General features: G+C 51.4%; 1 protein-coding gene across 2 annotated transcripts in view; it reads left to right on the top strand.

Annotated features, from left to right (window-relative positions):
• Positions 1 to 14,986, top strand: part of kmt2ba (lysine (K)-specific methyltransferase 2Ba) — a 29,989-nt gene extending 15,003 nt beyond the window's left edge. The window contains exons 10-36 of one of the 2 annotated variants that reach the window (XM_086178442.1): positions 1,481 to 1,585; positions 1,930 to 2,043; positions 2,149 to 2,295; positions 2,545 to 2,637; positions 2,771 to 2,888; positions 2,989 to 3,102; positions 3,305 to 3,495; positions 3,614 to 3,715; positions 3,941 to 4,051; positions 4,201 to 4,277; positions 4,441 to 4,610; positions 4,796 to 4,881; positions 6,145 to 6,279; positions 6,394 to 6,552; positions 6,701 to 6,818; positions 6,916 to 6,994; positions 7,618 to 7,778; positions 7,883 to 8,014; positions 9,570 to 11,853; positions 12,038 to 12,151; positions 12,258 to 12,367; positions 12,504 to 12,629; positions 12,719 to 12,971; positions 13,169 to 13,279; positions 13,373 to 13,456; positions 13,530 to 13,659; positions 13,763 to 14,986. In XM_086178442.1, coding sequence (XP_086034568.1) covers positions 1,481 to 1,585; positions 1,930 to 2,043; positions 2,149 to 2,295; positions 2,545 to 2,637; positions 2,771 to 2,888; positions 2,989 to 3,102; positions 3,305 to 3,495; positions 3,614 to 3,715; positions 3,941 to 4,051; positions 4,201 to 4,277; positions 4,441 to 4,610; positions 4,796 to 4,881; positions 6,145 to 6,279; positions 6,394 to 6,552; positions 6,701 to 6,818; positions 6,916 to 6,994; positions 7,618 to 7,778; positions 7,883 to 8,014; positions 9,570 to 11,853; positions 12,038 to 12,151; positions 12,258 to 12,367; positions 12,504 to 12,629; positions 12,719 to 12,971; positions 13,169 to 13,279; positions 13,373 to 13,456; positions 13,530 to 13,659; positions 13,763 to 14,038 — 5,700 coding nt within the window. In that variant the 3' untranslated portion in view covers positions 14,039 to 14,986. Of the gene's footprint in view, positions 1 to 775; positions 1,586 to 1,929; positions 2,044 to 2,148; positions 2,296 to 2,544; positions 2,638 to 2,770; positions 2,889 to 2,988; positions 3,103 to 3,304; positions 3,496 to 3,613; positions 3,716 to 3,940; positions 4,052 to 4,200; positions 4,278 to 4,440; positions 4,611 to 4,795; positions 4,882 to 6,144; positions 6,280 to 6,393; positions 6,553 to 6,700; positions 6,819 to 6,915; positions 6,995 to 7,617; positions 7,779 to 7,882; positions 8,015 to 9,569; positions 11,854 to 12,037; positions 12,152 to 12,257; positions 12,368 to 12,503; positions 12,630 to 12,718; positions 12,972 to 13,168; positions 13,280 to 13,372; positions 13,457 to 13,529; positions 13,660 to 13,762 lie in introns of both variants that reach the window. The other variant, XM_086178444.1, reaches the window with a different exon arrangement.
• Positions 14,987 to 15,017: the final 31 nt, after the last annotated feature.

A 15,017-nucleotide genomic window follows, 5' to 3' on the forward strand; every position in this document is an offset into this window, starting at 1 on the left:
GTATTTATGGGTCCAGATGTCCCGGGGTTTATCTAATTGGGAACATTTTATGATTTGCAACAGTGCTCGCGGTGCCGTGTTTGCCAACAGTGTTGTCAAGCTTACAACATCCACCGCAGATGTTAGTCAGCATTTCACAATAAAGTCAAATCGCCAGCTCCTTATGGTTTATTGCGTTCATTTCGGTTTTGCAAAGCTCCGTTTTCTGTTTGCGTGAGCTAGTAAATCCAATTCTACAAGGGAATTGTATTGTTATTTTTCATTCAAAAATCCAAATCTTTGGCGCGTACTCGTGTAATGCGTTCACCCCTCTTAGGAAAAAAGTTTAATAAAATATTGTGTTAGTGACGCAAGTCACCATTGTGTGTTTTGGCCCCGGCTCCACCTCCCTCCAGCTTCCGCCTTTAGATGAATTTGCTCGTTCAGCGATCACACACACACACACACACCAGTGATGTTATCATGCACATGTTTAAATGACAGCGATTACACATCAGAATGGGAGCAAGTGGTTTTGTGATTAGCATGAAGCTGGTTTCATGGTTTAGCCACACCTCCGAGGTCACCGCTGCTGCTCTGTGTTTTCAGAATTCTCTTTCTTTTTCCCCCCGACTACCTTTTACTCTTAGTTCTTGCCACTCTGGAAATCTCACCGTGTCTTATATTTGTCCGTCACCCCTGGCTGCTGCCTGTCGACTCCTCTGCATGCTACTAATCGAATTATTGCTTCGGAAACTGTCTTGCTGTTTGGCTTAGGGAGTCCCCTCCTTCACAGGAACAGGAGAACACTGAAGAGACGGCGCCCAGAGAAACTTTCCCTGAAACCGGTCCACTGCCCACCTGGAACCCATTGCAGATGCTGCAGAAGCAGCCACGAGTTCACTTACACCGTCTGCCTGATTTCATCCTGCAGTCCTCTGTTTTGTTGCCCCAGCACTTGCCCAAATGTCTGGATCATTGCATCACGCGTCGGCATCCGAAACCACCCCAGCTTGCAACACGTTGTCCCACGCCACATACTAAAGCGCACGCCGAGCCGGGAATTTCCCGGCCCGTAAAACCGTCTGCTCCGTCTCCGGGTCGAAAGAAATCCGTTCGGCTGAAAACTCTGAGTGTGCATCTGCATCGTCTGTCCCAATCCGCAGTGCATTCGGGCACACATTTACCGCAATGTATGTCGCCGTGCTTTCAACATCCACAGACCCTCTGGCGCTGCGGCCGGGCAGACGGTTCCCCAGACTTTTATTTTCAGGGACATCCGTCGTCAGAGGCGCCGTGCCTCAGATACGACAAAGACTTGCCGGTGGACAACACGGTGCATTTGTCGTGCGAGAGCCTCGATCGGCACGCAGAATTTCAGGCGGACGCGGGACAGAAGCGGGAATACCACCGAGGGCGCTGGCCAGAGTGGGGCCCTCCCTTAAAAAGGAGAGTCCAGCAGAACCGTCAAACTGACCCACACTGTGTCCTTCATTCTCAGAATCCTGCAGAATACACGTCAGTGAACAGCCTGACAGGGTTAACTAACGGATTTCCCCAAAAGGGCCTGTTGCAGAGCAACCACAAGATCCGTGTAGATTTCAAGGTAGGACAGGCTTTTTTTTTTTTTTTTAATTTCAACTCAGATCTGTTCTCTCTGTAAAAATGTGTTTGTAATATTTGTCCGGTCAGGAAATTGGATCCCATTCATGATGAACTATGATTCATGATGTCAGCTGTAGATGTAAAACGATTACTTTATCTTTTTAAGCTAATGAGCACACTTATTGTGTTCGAGCGACATATGAGCAGGGTCCATGTTGACGAGAGCATGGCTTACAGCAGCTGTTTGGATATGAAAATGTCAAGATAGAGAAGATATTTCAGAAGCCGGCTTGGTGTTAGATAGCGGAAAGAGCTTCTCACCGCCTCAATACCTGTGTCTGCCAGGAGGATTGCGCCGTCCAGAACGTATGGCTGATGGGCGGCCTCAGTGTCCTCACGTCAGTCCCCACCACGCCACAACCCGTTTGTCTGCTCTGTGCCAGCAAAGGCGGACATGAGGTAAACGGACCGTTCGGAGCTCCCGCGTCCTGACGAACATGTGATTTTCACCCCCGGGAGCGTTGACAATATTTGTGGCTATCCTGGTCCCGTACCGTCCCGCAGATGATCTTCTGCCAAATCTGCTGCGAGCCGTTCCACAGCTTCTGCCTCTCACCTGAGGAGTGCCCTCAGAAGGAGAACAAGGAGAACTGGTGCTGCAGGCGATGCAAATTCTGCAATGTGTGCGGTCGTCGGAGCAAGACCACAAAGGTCGGAAGCCGGGGAACGCGCTCGTCACATGCGCTTCTATTCAAAACGGTCGACAAAAGAATCCTTTTATTTACAGAGCATGCCAATGTTTGCGATTCATTGTTTCGGAGTTATTTTTTGCAACAAAGCAATAGTCAATAATTCTCAATGTTAATTTTGGTCAGCTGATCAGCTCTGTTGAATTTTATAAATGCTTGTATATTTACTTTATTCACAAACCATGATTTATTTGCCCTTTTCTTCTCGCAGCCTGTGTTGCAGTGTAGGAGATGCCAAACCTCCTATCATCCCTCCTGCCTTGGACCAACGTACCCGAAGCCTATGAACTGCAGCCTGCCCTGGGTAAAATATTTAATGCTCTCGCTCAAGAATTCCCAATCGAACAATTACAAAAAAAAAAAATAAAGATCTGAGATGATAGAAAATGCGAAATTGAGTGCCTCTGTGTTTTTGTCATGATTTTATTTGTCTGTAGGTATGCATGACTTGCATACGGTGTAAAAGCTGCGGCGTGACTCCCGGGAAGTCTTGGGATATGGCGTGGAACCACGAAAAGGATCTGTGTCCGGACTGCACAACGCTACACAACAAAGGTACGCAACGTGCACCGTCTTTTCGCTTTGCCATCCCGTCAATACACGGCGACCGCTTCAGAGTTCACGCTGACAGGAACTTTGTCCGCACGTCTCTCAGGTCAGTTCTGCACGGTATGCCACAAGTGCTATGAAGATGGCGGCCAACACCCGCAGATGATTCAGTGTTTGGAGTGCAGCCACTGGGTTCATTACAAATGTGAAGGACTCTCAGGTGAGTTGTTTCCACAAAGCACATCTGGAAAAGGAGTATGACAATTGTGGGGGGAAAAAAAAGAAAAGACACGACACCCTTGGAATGCGCGGTGAAGGATTCACATTTCTAATACGCACTCTCGTGCTCGTTCAAGTATCCCGGGATGTATGCGGAGCCCAAGCCTTCAGTATATATCCTAAAGCCTCTGTTGTTTTTGCAGACGAGCTGTTTGGGCTGATGTCAAGCTTGCCAGAAGATACCATCTTCACTTGCTCACCCTGCAGGCAGCAACACCCCCAGGTGTGCAGCCTGCGGGAGAGGCTGCAAAGCATGCTCCTGGATTGCCTGGAGGTGGTGCTCGCCGAGCTCCTCTCCTCCGACCACAGCCAGCACCTCATCGCCTGCAAATCGGTGAGACTCGGTGTTCTCTGCTGTCCAGTTCTTATTTGTTTACGTGGTCGTTTTTCATCGTCACCCTGCGCGAGCTGCCTTTGTCGTTCTCAATCGTCCCGTCCGACGTCTGCTTCAGTGTCAGGAGACGGACAGGACAGAGCTCGCAAGAGAAGAGCGGACAGTGTGTGATCTACAAGCCATCCACCAGAAGCTCCAACAGGGCAGTTATACCTCAATAGTAAGTGCTTGAATTTGCATTTCTGGCAATACAGTGTTGTTGGGTGTGCATCTGTGTATTTAGAAGTGAAGTGACACTAACGCGTGTGGCCCCTTCTGTGCCACATATCTGAATTTCATTTCTCCGTAATCAGTTAAGGGGGAAACTGCAGACTCATTTCTTGCCAATTGTGGTTTTTTTTTTTTTCTTTTCTGTAATTGCTGTCTTCCACTCTCGCCCACTCAGAAAGCCTTCCACGCAGACGTCGTCTCCGTGATGAGGAAGTGGATGAAGGAGGAGGACGGCGTCCCTGAGGACCAGAGGCTGACCACTCTGTCCAGGGACCACTATGTCAAAGTAATTCCCCGCACTTTCAGTTTATTTTCCATGTCTTTTCCCTGTTGAGCCTATTTTTGTGTCATTGTGATCTTTCAAAGGTAAAACAAAGCTTTATGTTGAATTAGGAAATATGTCAAGTCTGACCAGTCTTTTTTTTTTTGTGTCAGCTGATGGAGCAGGTTTTCAGCTGTCTTCCTGTCCACCACCAGAAGAAGTGGCACTCCTTCTCCGAGGACTTCCCAAGGCAAGATTTAACTCACTGACAAGTCCGTCTCTGCACGTCTCGCCAAGGGGAAACATTTGATTAGACCCCACGCTCAAGAAGTGCCTTTTGAACAGGGCAGAGAGTAGAAGTGTCACGATGCCTTAGACGGACTGTCAGTTCACTCGTCACCCTCTGTCCGCAGCGGCATGCTGCCCGATGCGGTCCTTCCGCCGTCCAAGGAGCACAGCTATGCACAGTGGCTGAAGAGGACGTACCAGCTGAAGGAGCCCCGCGGCCCGGCGTCGCTGAACAGAGGCCCCGCGCTGACTTCGGTCACAAATCGCCCGTCGAGCCTCCGCCTCCACTCGTTTGGTACGAAAAACCACCCAGGAATGTGGTCCCCGTATGAACCCTTCGACTCACCGCGCTCGTGCCTTTCCAGTCAGAAAGTCACAATATTTATTTTGTGAATAGTGTGTGTTAATTTCTTTCTTTTTTTTTTTTTTTTTTTTTTATCATGGATACATTCCGCAGAAATGTTTCTCTTTCTCCCGCAGGTATAAAAAGTGTTCTGGAAGCTTCAAAAAGCGATGATTTTCGGCAGTGTGCCTTGTGCCAGCAACACGGAGACTCCGTTCCCAGCGTGAGTCGAAGCAATTTCCAGTTGAAAAAAAAAAAAAAACAAAACCTTAGAGAACGATGTCTGCACACCGTCACATTCACAACGCTTGCGCGGATCGCCCGATCGTACGCCGAAAATGCGAGACCCCACGAACATCGGCAGGGGGCTTTTCCACATTAGACGGAAATATAAACTCCCACCAGAGGATTAATGGATTAGATTTCAGTGGTCAAGGTTGCTGCGACTTCCCCTTTTTTGGCCATGAAGTCACACGCTGATCCTGATGAAATCTCACAGAGATGCCAAAACGGATGAAGTTTGAACATTTTATATTCCAATGTCACAAATTGACCTGGAGGTCAGATTAGATTCAACTATATTGTCATTACACATGGTGCAAGCACAGGGCAACAAAGTGCAATTTAGCACTTCTAACCAGTAGTGCAAAAAAGCAGTCGGTGCAGAAATGATAAATACCGTAAATCCGGCATATAAGCCGCTACTTTGAGAACTGCGGCTTTTATGACAATGCGGCTAATTTATGGATTTTTAAAGGGTAATTACGGTAGCTTCCTTCCGCCAACACGTCACAGTGGACGAACAAAACTGTTTCGGCAAACCCGTTCGATAATTCTTCAGATCAGCCATTTCGCGCATTTTTGCGCACACCCCATCATGAAAAAGACGCGCAGAAATGCTTTTGATGCGGCTTTCCAGTTGAAAGCGGTCGGTCATGGAGCTGCTGCATGTAAGCATTTGCTTTATGTACCGGTAAGTTGTAGATGTTACCGTCATTTATTTAAATGTTACATGTTTCAACTGCGGTTTATGGAAAAGTGCGGCTAATTTATGTACAATTTCTTTTAAAAAATTAATAGTGTGGCCCATAGAAGATGGGGTGCTATGAACATATACACATGGATATATGCATTAAATATGGTAGACTAAAGACAGGAGCTATGGACGTAATGTACAAATAGAAATGTACAGATGATAAGTTATGTTATATAAAAATACAGTTGAAATATAGTAGTTATTCTGGTGTTCATTCAGCAGGTTCTCTAAAGCAGATGAATGAATAACTTTTGAGTTTGTGAGTTTTGTTCTTTTTACGTGATGTACAAGGTTGTAGAACAACAGCTTGCGTGCGGCGTAACATCTCAAGGCCGCTATTTCTTCTTTCTTAATGTCCCTTTTTTGTTCACATTTTCTCATGAAATATGACAAAACACCTGCAGGAACAAACATTTCCGTTTCCCTCCCTGTGGTGTCTAATGGCTGTAGGATGCAGGGCGGCTGTTGTACCTGGGTCAGAACGACTGGGCTCACATAAACTGCTGCCTCTGGTCGGCGGAGGTTTATGAGGAAAATAGCGCTCTTCTGCAAGTACACAGTGCCGTGTCAAGGGGGCGCCACCTGGTAAGCGAGAAGGAACTCAATTCAAGACCGATAATGCAGACCGTGTTTAGAGCGGGGGTTTCTCGAGATGGTGTATTAAAATGGATGTGGGTTTTCCTCCGTGTTTTGCCGCAGCGCTGCGATAGCTGCGGCCAGTCCGGAGCCACGGTGGGCTGCTGCCTCGCCACCTGCCAGAGTAATTTCCACTTCATGTGCGCGCGAGCCCAGAAGTGCGTGTTTCAGCAGGACAGGAAGGTGTACTGCTACAACCACAAGGACCTTGTCAGCGCCGAGGTTTGGGCCCCTTTCCTCTCAAGCTTCTTTTTGTTGCACCACTGTGATTTATCGAATGGGGTTCTCTCTGTCTGACGTAAATGTTTTGCAGGACAGTTTTCTCAAGGATGGTGTTTTTTTTTTTGTTTTTTTTTTCCCATCTTTCCAGATGGTGTCTGGGAAGGGGTTCGAAGTCCCTCGGCGGGTGTATGTAGACTTCGAAGGGATCAGTCTGAGGAGAAAGTTCCTGACAGGCCTCGAGCCTGAATCCATCAACATGACCATTGGTAGGAAAACATCAGCCATGTCTTGTATTTGAGTTGCAAACTGCTGGAGTCACGCGTGGGAGTTCACCTGCAATCCTCTCCTCCTTTTCCTCTCTAGGATCCCTGCAGATCCAAAAACTCGGCGTGTTGTCCGAGCTCTCGTCGAATGGAAGGATGCTGTATCCTGTTGGCTACCAGTAAGCGATTGTCGAAAGTTCAGGTCCGAAATATCCGGACGTATGTAGCGCTTCTCGAACCCGGTTCAGAGGTCAGCGCCCTGGGTCGAGAATTATTCCCGTGTGTGGTAAAATGTATTCACCCCTTCTTCAGTGATCGAAAAAAAATACCACTTATAGAAACCAATCGCCGAAGCACTTTACAAAAATAACTTGTAATTTATTAACAGAAATGAGAATGCGTCGGAAGAAAATAAAAATGAAATTATGAACCTTTGTATAACAATCAACTTGTGGGCCCACACCCACACACCAGCTGGCGCTCATATAGAAACATTAAAGAAAAATAAACCCCCAGTTGCAGGCCTGATATTTTCGGGGGCCAAAAATAAAAACGTAAAGGCCGGCAGAGCTGCACGTGCGGATCTCCTGCTCCTCCTGGTCTCTCCTCGCACACCCCAAACCTGGTTGCACCTCAACCTGCCTTACTCCTGCCCCCCCAGCCAGCTGGAAACAGAAAAGCTGACGAGATGATTCAGGGGTTACACTTAAAAAACACAACAAAAAAAACACTTTTATCCACGCGACTGCTTCACTCCCACTGTTTCGGTCCCTCTATCTCACACTCCTCCCTCGCCGTCCAGATGTTCTCGGTTGTACTGGAGCACAGTGGATCCCCGGAGGCGCTGTGTTTACACCTGCAAGGTGACGGAGGTGACCACGCCTCTCCCCGGGGAGGAGCAGGATCCCAGGTGGGACCAAGAGGAGAATCACACCATCGTCCACAGTCCCAACCATCAGAGGGGTGAGCCACATTCTCTAGTATAACATTGAGAAGCTAACTGACTCCTAATAGGCTTATGTGCACCAGATTTCACTTTTTTTTTTTTTTTTCTCGCTCTTTGACAGATGTGGAGTCCCCAGAATGCCTCAGCGCCTCATCCAGCCCTGTTAAGTCCACTACCCCGTCACCCAAAGGTCTTGGCTACTCACAGACCAGGAGACCGGCAGGGGGATCGTCCCGTCCTCTCCCGTCACCCGGTAAGCCAACGCACTGCGGTAACGTTCTGTATTTGTAGTATAGAATACGCCGTAAACCTCGCTATTTAAAGTACTCCCCAGATAATTCTGTGCCTGTAGTCGTGAAATCTTATCATGGCACCTGGCCTTTGAAAACGTCTCACCTCTTATCCTCTTTAGAGTCGCCGCGGATTTGTGAACTAGCATTTAGACCGGGTGATTCATTTTACCCCTCTTGACCCTTTACCCCTGATATTGTATGAGGAAGTCTGGAGTGGCAGAGAAGTATGTTAGACTGGTGCAGGACATGTATGCTAGCTGTGAGACACTGATACGGTGTGCTGTAGGTGTAACAGAGAAGTTCAAGGTGGAGGTGGGACTCCATCAGGGATCAGCTCTGAGCCCCTTCTTGTTCGCAATGGTGATGGACAGGCTGACAGATGAGGTTAGACAGGAATCCCCATGGACCATGAGGTTTGCGGATGACATTGTGATCAGACAACAGGTAGAGGAAAATCTAGAGAGGTGGAGGTATGCTCTGGAAAGGAGAGGAATGAAAATTAGTCGCAGCAAGACAGAATATATGTGTGTGAATGAGAGGAACTCGGGTGGAACGGCGAGGCTTCAGGGAGTGGAGATCAAGAAGCTGGAGGATTTCACGTACTTTGGGTCAACAGTCCAGAGCAACGGAGAGTGTGGAAAAGAGGTGAAGAGACGGGTCCAAGCAGATTGGAATGGGTGGAGAAAAGTATCAGGGGTACTATGTGATGGAAGACGATCGGCCAGAATAAGAGGAAAGGTGTACAAGACAGTGGTGAGACGAGTGATGATGTTTGGACTAGAAAGTGTTACAATGACCAAAAGACAGCAGGCAGAACTAGAGGTTGCAGAGATGAAGATGTTGAGGTTCTCTTTGGGAGTGACCAGGATGGATAGGATCAGGAATGAATCTTATCAGAGGAGCAGCACATGTCAGATGTTTTGGAGACAAGGTCAGAGAAGCCAGACTGAGATGGTTCAGTCATGTATAGAGGAGGGATAGAGAATATATTGGTAGACGGATGCTGGAATTGGAGCTGCCAGGCAAGAGGTCTCGAGGAAGACCAAAGAGAAGATTTATGGACGTAGTGAGAGAGGATATGAAGGTAGTTGGTGTGAGAGAGGAGGATACAGAGAATAGGGTTAGACGGAGAGGGTTGATTCGCTGTGGCGACCCCTGAAGGGAAAAGCCCAAAGGAAAAGAAGAATTTGTCACAGGGGTGCAGGACATGTATGACCGAGACAAAGTGATGACTGAGAAGATGGTTTGGACATAAACGCTCCTCTGTTCATGTCCAAAACCATGGTGAAGATCTGGGTAGAAGGTTGCTGAAGATGGAGCTGCCAGGAAAGAGGTCCGGAGGAAGACCAAAGAGAGGATTCATGGTTGTAGTGAGAGACGATATGAAGGTAGTTGGTGTGAGAGAGGAGGATACGGAGAATAGGGTTAGATGGAGAAAGTTGAATCGCTGTGGCGACCCCTGACGGGAAAAGCCCAAAGAAGAAGAAGATTCATTTTACCCCTCTGCTCTTCTAGGGTCGGCGCCGCCCAAATCCCATCACATCCTCACTTTGCGCGACCTGGAGGACACCCATCGTCCTCGCAGGCTGTCATCCAGGAGCCGCTGCAGCTCCTCCCCGACCGACGACCCGTCCGCCCTGATGGCCCTGCGCTCCGCCGCGCCCAACCGGTGCAGTCTGTTCAGCTCCCCTCCCAGATCCAACGTCGGGACGGCGTCACCGCCTCTGTCGCGGCAAAACTCCGCGTCGCCCGTCTGGGGCTCGCCCGCTCGATCCACCTCGAGCATCACGGCGGGGCTTTCGCCACGCCAGGGAGCCATTCAGTCTCCTAAAGGGTTTAAGATTACCACCCCGGTCTCTGCCGAGGTTCCTCAGGACTTTCTGGCGTCGTCCGAGACGGAGGACGCGGCGGTGGCCACCATCAACGGGATCCCGCTGGCGCCCGATAACCTGGAGGAGGAAGTGGCTCACCTGATGGCCCAAGAGCTGCCCTACACCGTTTTTGACTCGGACACGGAGGTGGCGGTGGCCTCCGTGCTGAACGCCAAGCTGGAGTTCGACGAGTCCCTGCTCACCGAGAACATGGTGCTGGGCTGCAGAGCGCAGGGCGGCAGAGGGGAAGGGGAAGGTGCGGCGCAAGACGTGGAAATGCAACCGAGCGGCCAAGGGAACGAGTCGGACGACGAAGAAGACTCCAGCCGTTACTTCAATCTCACGCGCACCGTGGTGTGCGAGGCAGCTAGCAGCTCCGAGGTCTCAGGACTCCCTTCCACGCAGTCGATCTCGCAGTTAGACGGCGCCGACGGCGGGTCCGAGAGCGACGAAAGCGTGGAGGTGGAGGACGAAGCTCAGTTCCTCGAAAGCGAAGAATCTCAGGGTCTCAACCACGGCACGCCTACCAAACAGCTGACCGTCGCACTCAAGAGGTTGGAATCGATCTACTCCGTCTCGACGTCGCGAGTCGAACAAGGTCCGACCGACGCGGTTTTTGAGGAAAATTCGCCTCCGTCTGCTCTTCTCGACACCTTTGACTACAACACGGAGCTGGCGGTCCAGGGGGAGGAGGTCGGGGTGAACTTTGAAACGGCTCAAGGTAAGATGGTTCTGGATTCGGCCACGGGGCATTTTGTCTCTGCCGAAGACACGGCTCTGGATAACACGGAGGCCGACAACAAAGAGGACAGCTGCTCGTCGGCCGACTCCGTCGAAGGGTACAAAGACGATTTGACTGACCCGGACTACTGTCCGGACCCCAAGCCCCAAAAATCCCCCACGGCTCAGATGAAAACCATCTGCTTTAAGACCAAACGGACCTCGCCCAACCTCAAACCCTTTTTCCCCAAACCGTGTCTTCCACAGCAGAGTAAGTTCAAACTGATGATACCGCCTCGGCCGGCTCCGACCGTCATCAACGCGTCCGTCTCCGGCGCCACCTTTTGTACGGTCCCGCGCACCGTCACCTCCCCCATCGTCATCAACGGATTGAACGCCTTGCCCGTTCAGCCCGGCGCCACGCGGGGCAAAACCATAGCCATCCGCTTGGACTCGGGCTCGGGAGGCCTGCAGCCGCTGGTGAGCCAGAACCAGGCCGTGGCCGGGAACTCGGTCTCGCCTCCGGCTCCTTCCCCTCAGGTCCTGCTGGTCAACCGTCAGGGTCAGATCCTCATCAAAGACCCGAGGACCAACACGTACCAGTCGCTCAGCACCAACTCGCCCGCTTATAATAAAATAAGCCACGTTGCTAAGATACTGCACAGCGGTAACGCCCTGCCGCGCACCGTCCCCCGCGTGATGATCAAGCCTCGCTCCGGCGTCGCGGCGGCTGTCGCTTCTTCCAGCAACCACACCGCGGCGTCCAACAACCGGGTGATAGTCAGAGTGGTTCCGGTGAAGCACAGCTCAGTCCCGGCTCCGGCCCCTCCCGTCGGCGTGCGCGACGCCCCCGATACGGAAGAAAGCACGGCCCAGGCCATCATAAACAGGGCCATGTCCACCCACCGCGACGCCGCAAAGACGCAGCCCCTCATCTTAGGCAGCAACCAGCGGCTGAAAGCTAGAATTCGGCGAACGTCCTCCGCTCAGGACGCGGAGCCCCCGGGTCAGTCCACTGCCGCGGGACCCGAGAGTCCCGGCTCCTCCCTGGACAGGCCGGACGACCCGCAGGCCACGCCCGCCTCGCTGCGACCCCAGGTGCGCATCAAGAGGGTGTCGTCCCTGGGCCAGCGACCCTCCAGGAAGAGGTCAAAGGTCGACTTCATGAGGAATCTCTTGAGTGAACCGGAAGAACCAAAAGAATCGAGGTATTCAATCGCGTCGAAACGCGTTTTCTGTCCTGTTTGAATCACTTTGGTTTCATGCTAATTAGCTTTACAAGCTGCGTGGTTTAAGTTAGCGTGTGGTTATTTTTAGTGTGAGCCTAATATTCTTTGCTTGGCTCGGGTCGCTCCCACCTTTCACACCCCGCGCCTCGTTTTCCCCCTGCAGGCCCAGCGGTGTGAGGATGAAAGCTCCCACCATGAAGGAAGTTCTTGACCTCCACAGAGAGAACCAGGCTGAGAAGTTGAGAATCACCGCTCCACCGCTTCCCACACACTCAAGGTGAGCTCGTTCTCACCTCTGCCTCCGATGGGATTATGTTTTTACACCGCGCTGCTCTCGCCGACCGCTCATACGCTTCCTGTGTGTACTCGTTCTCCGCGTTCAGGCAATCCCAGTCTGAGAGTCTTCCTCCCGGCGGGCTGGCCGATCAGGGCAAAACCCACACATGGGTCAGCGCTCGCCACGGAGACCTTTCTGCCTGGGGCCCGTATTCAGGTGTGCTTTTTTTTTTTTTTCCCTTTTTTCTGCATGCTCCGTAAATCTACTGTCGTGACTTTCAGGTCGTTCGGATGCCACAGTTTGCCGTTTTAAAAAAAAAAAAAAATTCAATGAAGGTAATTGTGTTTGTCAGGTTTTAGCTCAGAGGATGAATCCTCGGCACCTAAGCACAAAAAGAGGACGTACATGAACCAGCCCCACCTGCGCTTCGAAATCACCAGCGACGACGGCTTCAGCGTCAAAGCTAACAGTATCGAGGGTGAGGGCTGGCTCTTCTACGCCTTGCTGTCGGCCCTTTATGAAAAACGAGGTCGAACGTTAAATCGTTGTTCCCGGCTCCTTCCCCAGTTGCCTGGCGCGCCGTGATCGACGGCGTCCTGGAAGCCCGGGCGGAGTTCCACCTCAAGCAGCTGCCCCTGGGCGGGATGAGCGGGCCCCGGGTGCTCGGCGTCGCCCACGATGCCGTCATCTTCCTGCTGGAGCAGCTGCAGGGCGCCGCTTACTGCAAGAGCCACCGTTTCCGCTTCCACCGCTGCGACGCCATCGAGGAGGAACTCCCGCTCAACCCGAGCGGCTGCGCTCGCACCGAGGTGTACACGCGGTACGGGCGGCTCTTTGTCCTCGGGTTTCAGACGAAAACAACCCGGCTAACGCTCCCGAAAGCCAGTGGCGGAAGAGCCTGTGACGTTTCAACGCAAATCCGAGTCACTGAATCAGTCTGTTTGTCTACGTCGGCTGTGACGAACGTCGTTTGCATGCGACGCGCGTAAAACCGTGTCGCCCTTTTTCTCCAATCAGGAAAGCGACGTTCGACATGTTCAACTTCCTGGCGTCCCAGCACAGAGAGCTCCCCGACATCATCGGACCGTTTGACGAGGAGGAGGACGAGTTCCCGCTGAAATCTTCCAGGTATCAGAGCGCCGCGTTTCTTTTTTCTGATGTCCCGTAAAAGAAAAGGCCTCGTCCGCGGTCACTGAGGGTCTGTGTGCCGCGCCTCCGCAGGCGAGCCACCAGCAGCGAGCTCCCCATGGCCATGAGATTCAGACACCTGGAGAAAATCTCCAAAGAGGCCGTCGGCGTTTACAGGTGAGGCGGTCCGGCCGAGAAACTCCCACGTTTGTGTCGAAGTGAGAAGCCGAACTCCTTCCCCTCCTCTTAGATCGCAAATTCACGGACGGGGCCTTTTCTGCAAGAGGAACATCGAGGCGGGGGAGATGGTGATCGAGTACGCCGGCACCGTCATCCGATCCGTCCTCACCGACAAGCGGGAGAAGTACTACGACAGCAAAGTGAGTCACCGCGGCGACGTCGGCGATCTCGACCAGCTCCGGCTTTGAGACGTTCGCTGTTTTCTAAGTGTTTTGAGCTCATCCGCTCCGTCTCTTCCATCAGGGCATCGGCTGCTACATGTTCCGCATCGACGACTTCGACGTGGTGGACGCCACCATGCAGGGCAACGCCGCCCGCTTCATCAACCACTCGTGCGAACCCAACTGCTACTCCCGCGTCATCAACGTGGACGGCCGCAAGCACATCGTCATCTTCGCCCTGAGGAAGATCTACCGCGGCGAGGAGCTGACCTACGACTACAAGTTCCCCATCGAGGACGAGGACAACAAGCTGCACTGCAACTGCGGGACGAGACGCTGCCGCCGCTTCCTGAACTGACGCGCCGGACGTCGACAGCCATAGTGACGCGAGGAACGCACAGAGGGTGGACTCTATTGGAACGATGAAGGTGGCGATCGAGAATGAGGTCGCTGTTGTACACACACACACACACACACACACACGCGCGCGCACACACACTTGTTCTAATGATCGACTACTTTAATTTACTAATTTATTGGTCCAGGGCAGTGTGCATTTGCTCCTTTCCGTTCTCCACACAGCGACAGAAACCATTCAAGCCATGTTGAAACGTCAGATTTTCGGGGGGTTTGTAAAGCTTTTCTACAGTCTTTAACCCGCAGCACTCTTTCAGATGTGTTTCTTTTTTTTCCTCCCCCCCCCCCCCCCGTTCTGGGGTCGCACAGCCCCCCCTCTCTCCCTCTTTCCCCATTTTCAAGCGTCACCTTTACCGTGACACGGTCCTCCCTGCCGGCAGTGGTTTCACAACACACTCGACGTTGTAAAAATCCGACACGTAACCCGACAAACTCGCGCACGACGACGACGCAGCTAGGTTTTTAGTGTCACTCGGGAAAAACCACAAGAGGCGGGAACGCAAATCCAGATGTTCCCCCCCGTGCCCCCACCTCCTCGCCCCCGTTCACGATGGTGCTCGTGTCATTTACCCAAAGAGGTAGTTTTAAATAGCCCCTCCTCCGTTTTCTTTTTTTTCCCTTCCTCTTCGATCAGTCGAGAGGATTTCTTTTCTTTTCTTTTTTTTTTTTTTTTCTGAAAATTGCGTAGATGCCGTGTCCGAAATGTTTTTATCTTTCCATTACAGTCTGTCGTTTATTCGTGCTGTTCGTGTCTGTAAAGGTTTATAAGGGAGAGCTGATGGCGTCCCTTATAAACCCCTGCTTTCCTTTTTTTTTTTTTGTATATTTGAACAATAAATGTATATTCAACAAGCTGATGGACAATAAATGTGTTTGAGCTTTTAACTCCTATTATTAAGTGAAGGCTGATTAACAAGTGA

This window comes from Fistularia commersonii, chromosome 30 (genome assembly GCF_037954325.1).
Source record: "Fistularia commersonii isolate RoL2024-O1a breed Wild chromosome 30, RoL_Fcom_v1.0, whole genome shotgun sequence".
Lineage (NCBI taxonomy): Eukaryota > Metazoa > Chordata > Actinopteri > Syngnathiformes > Fistulariidae > Fistularia > Fistularia commersonii.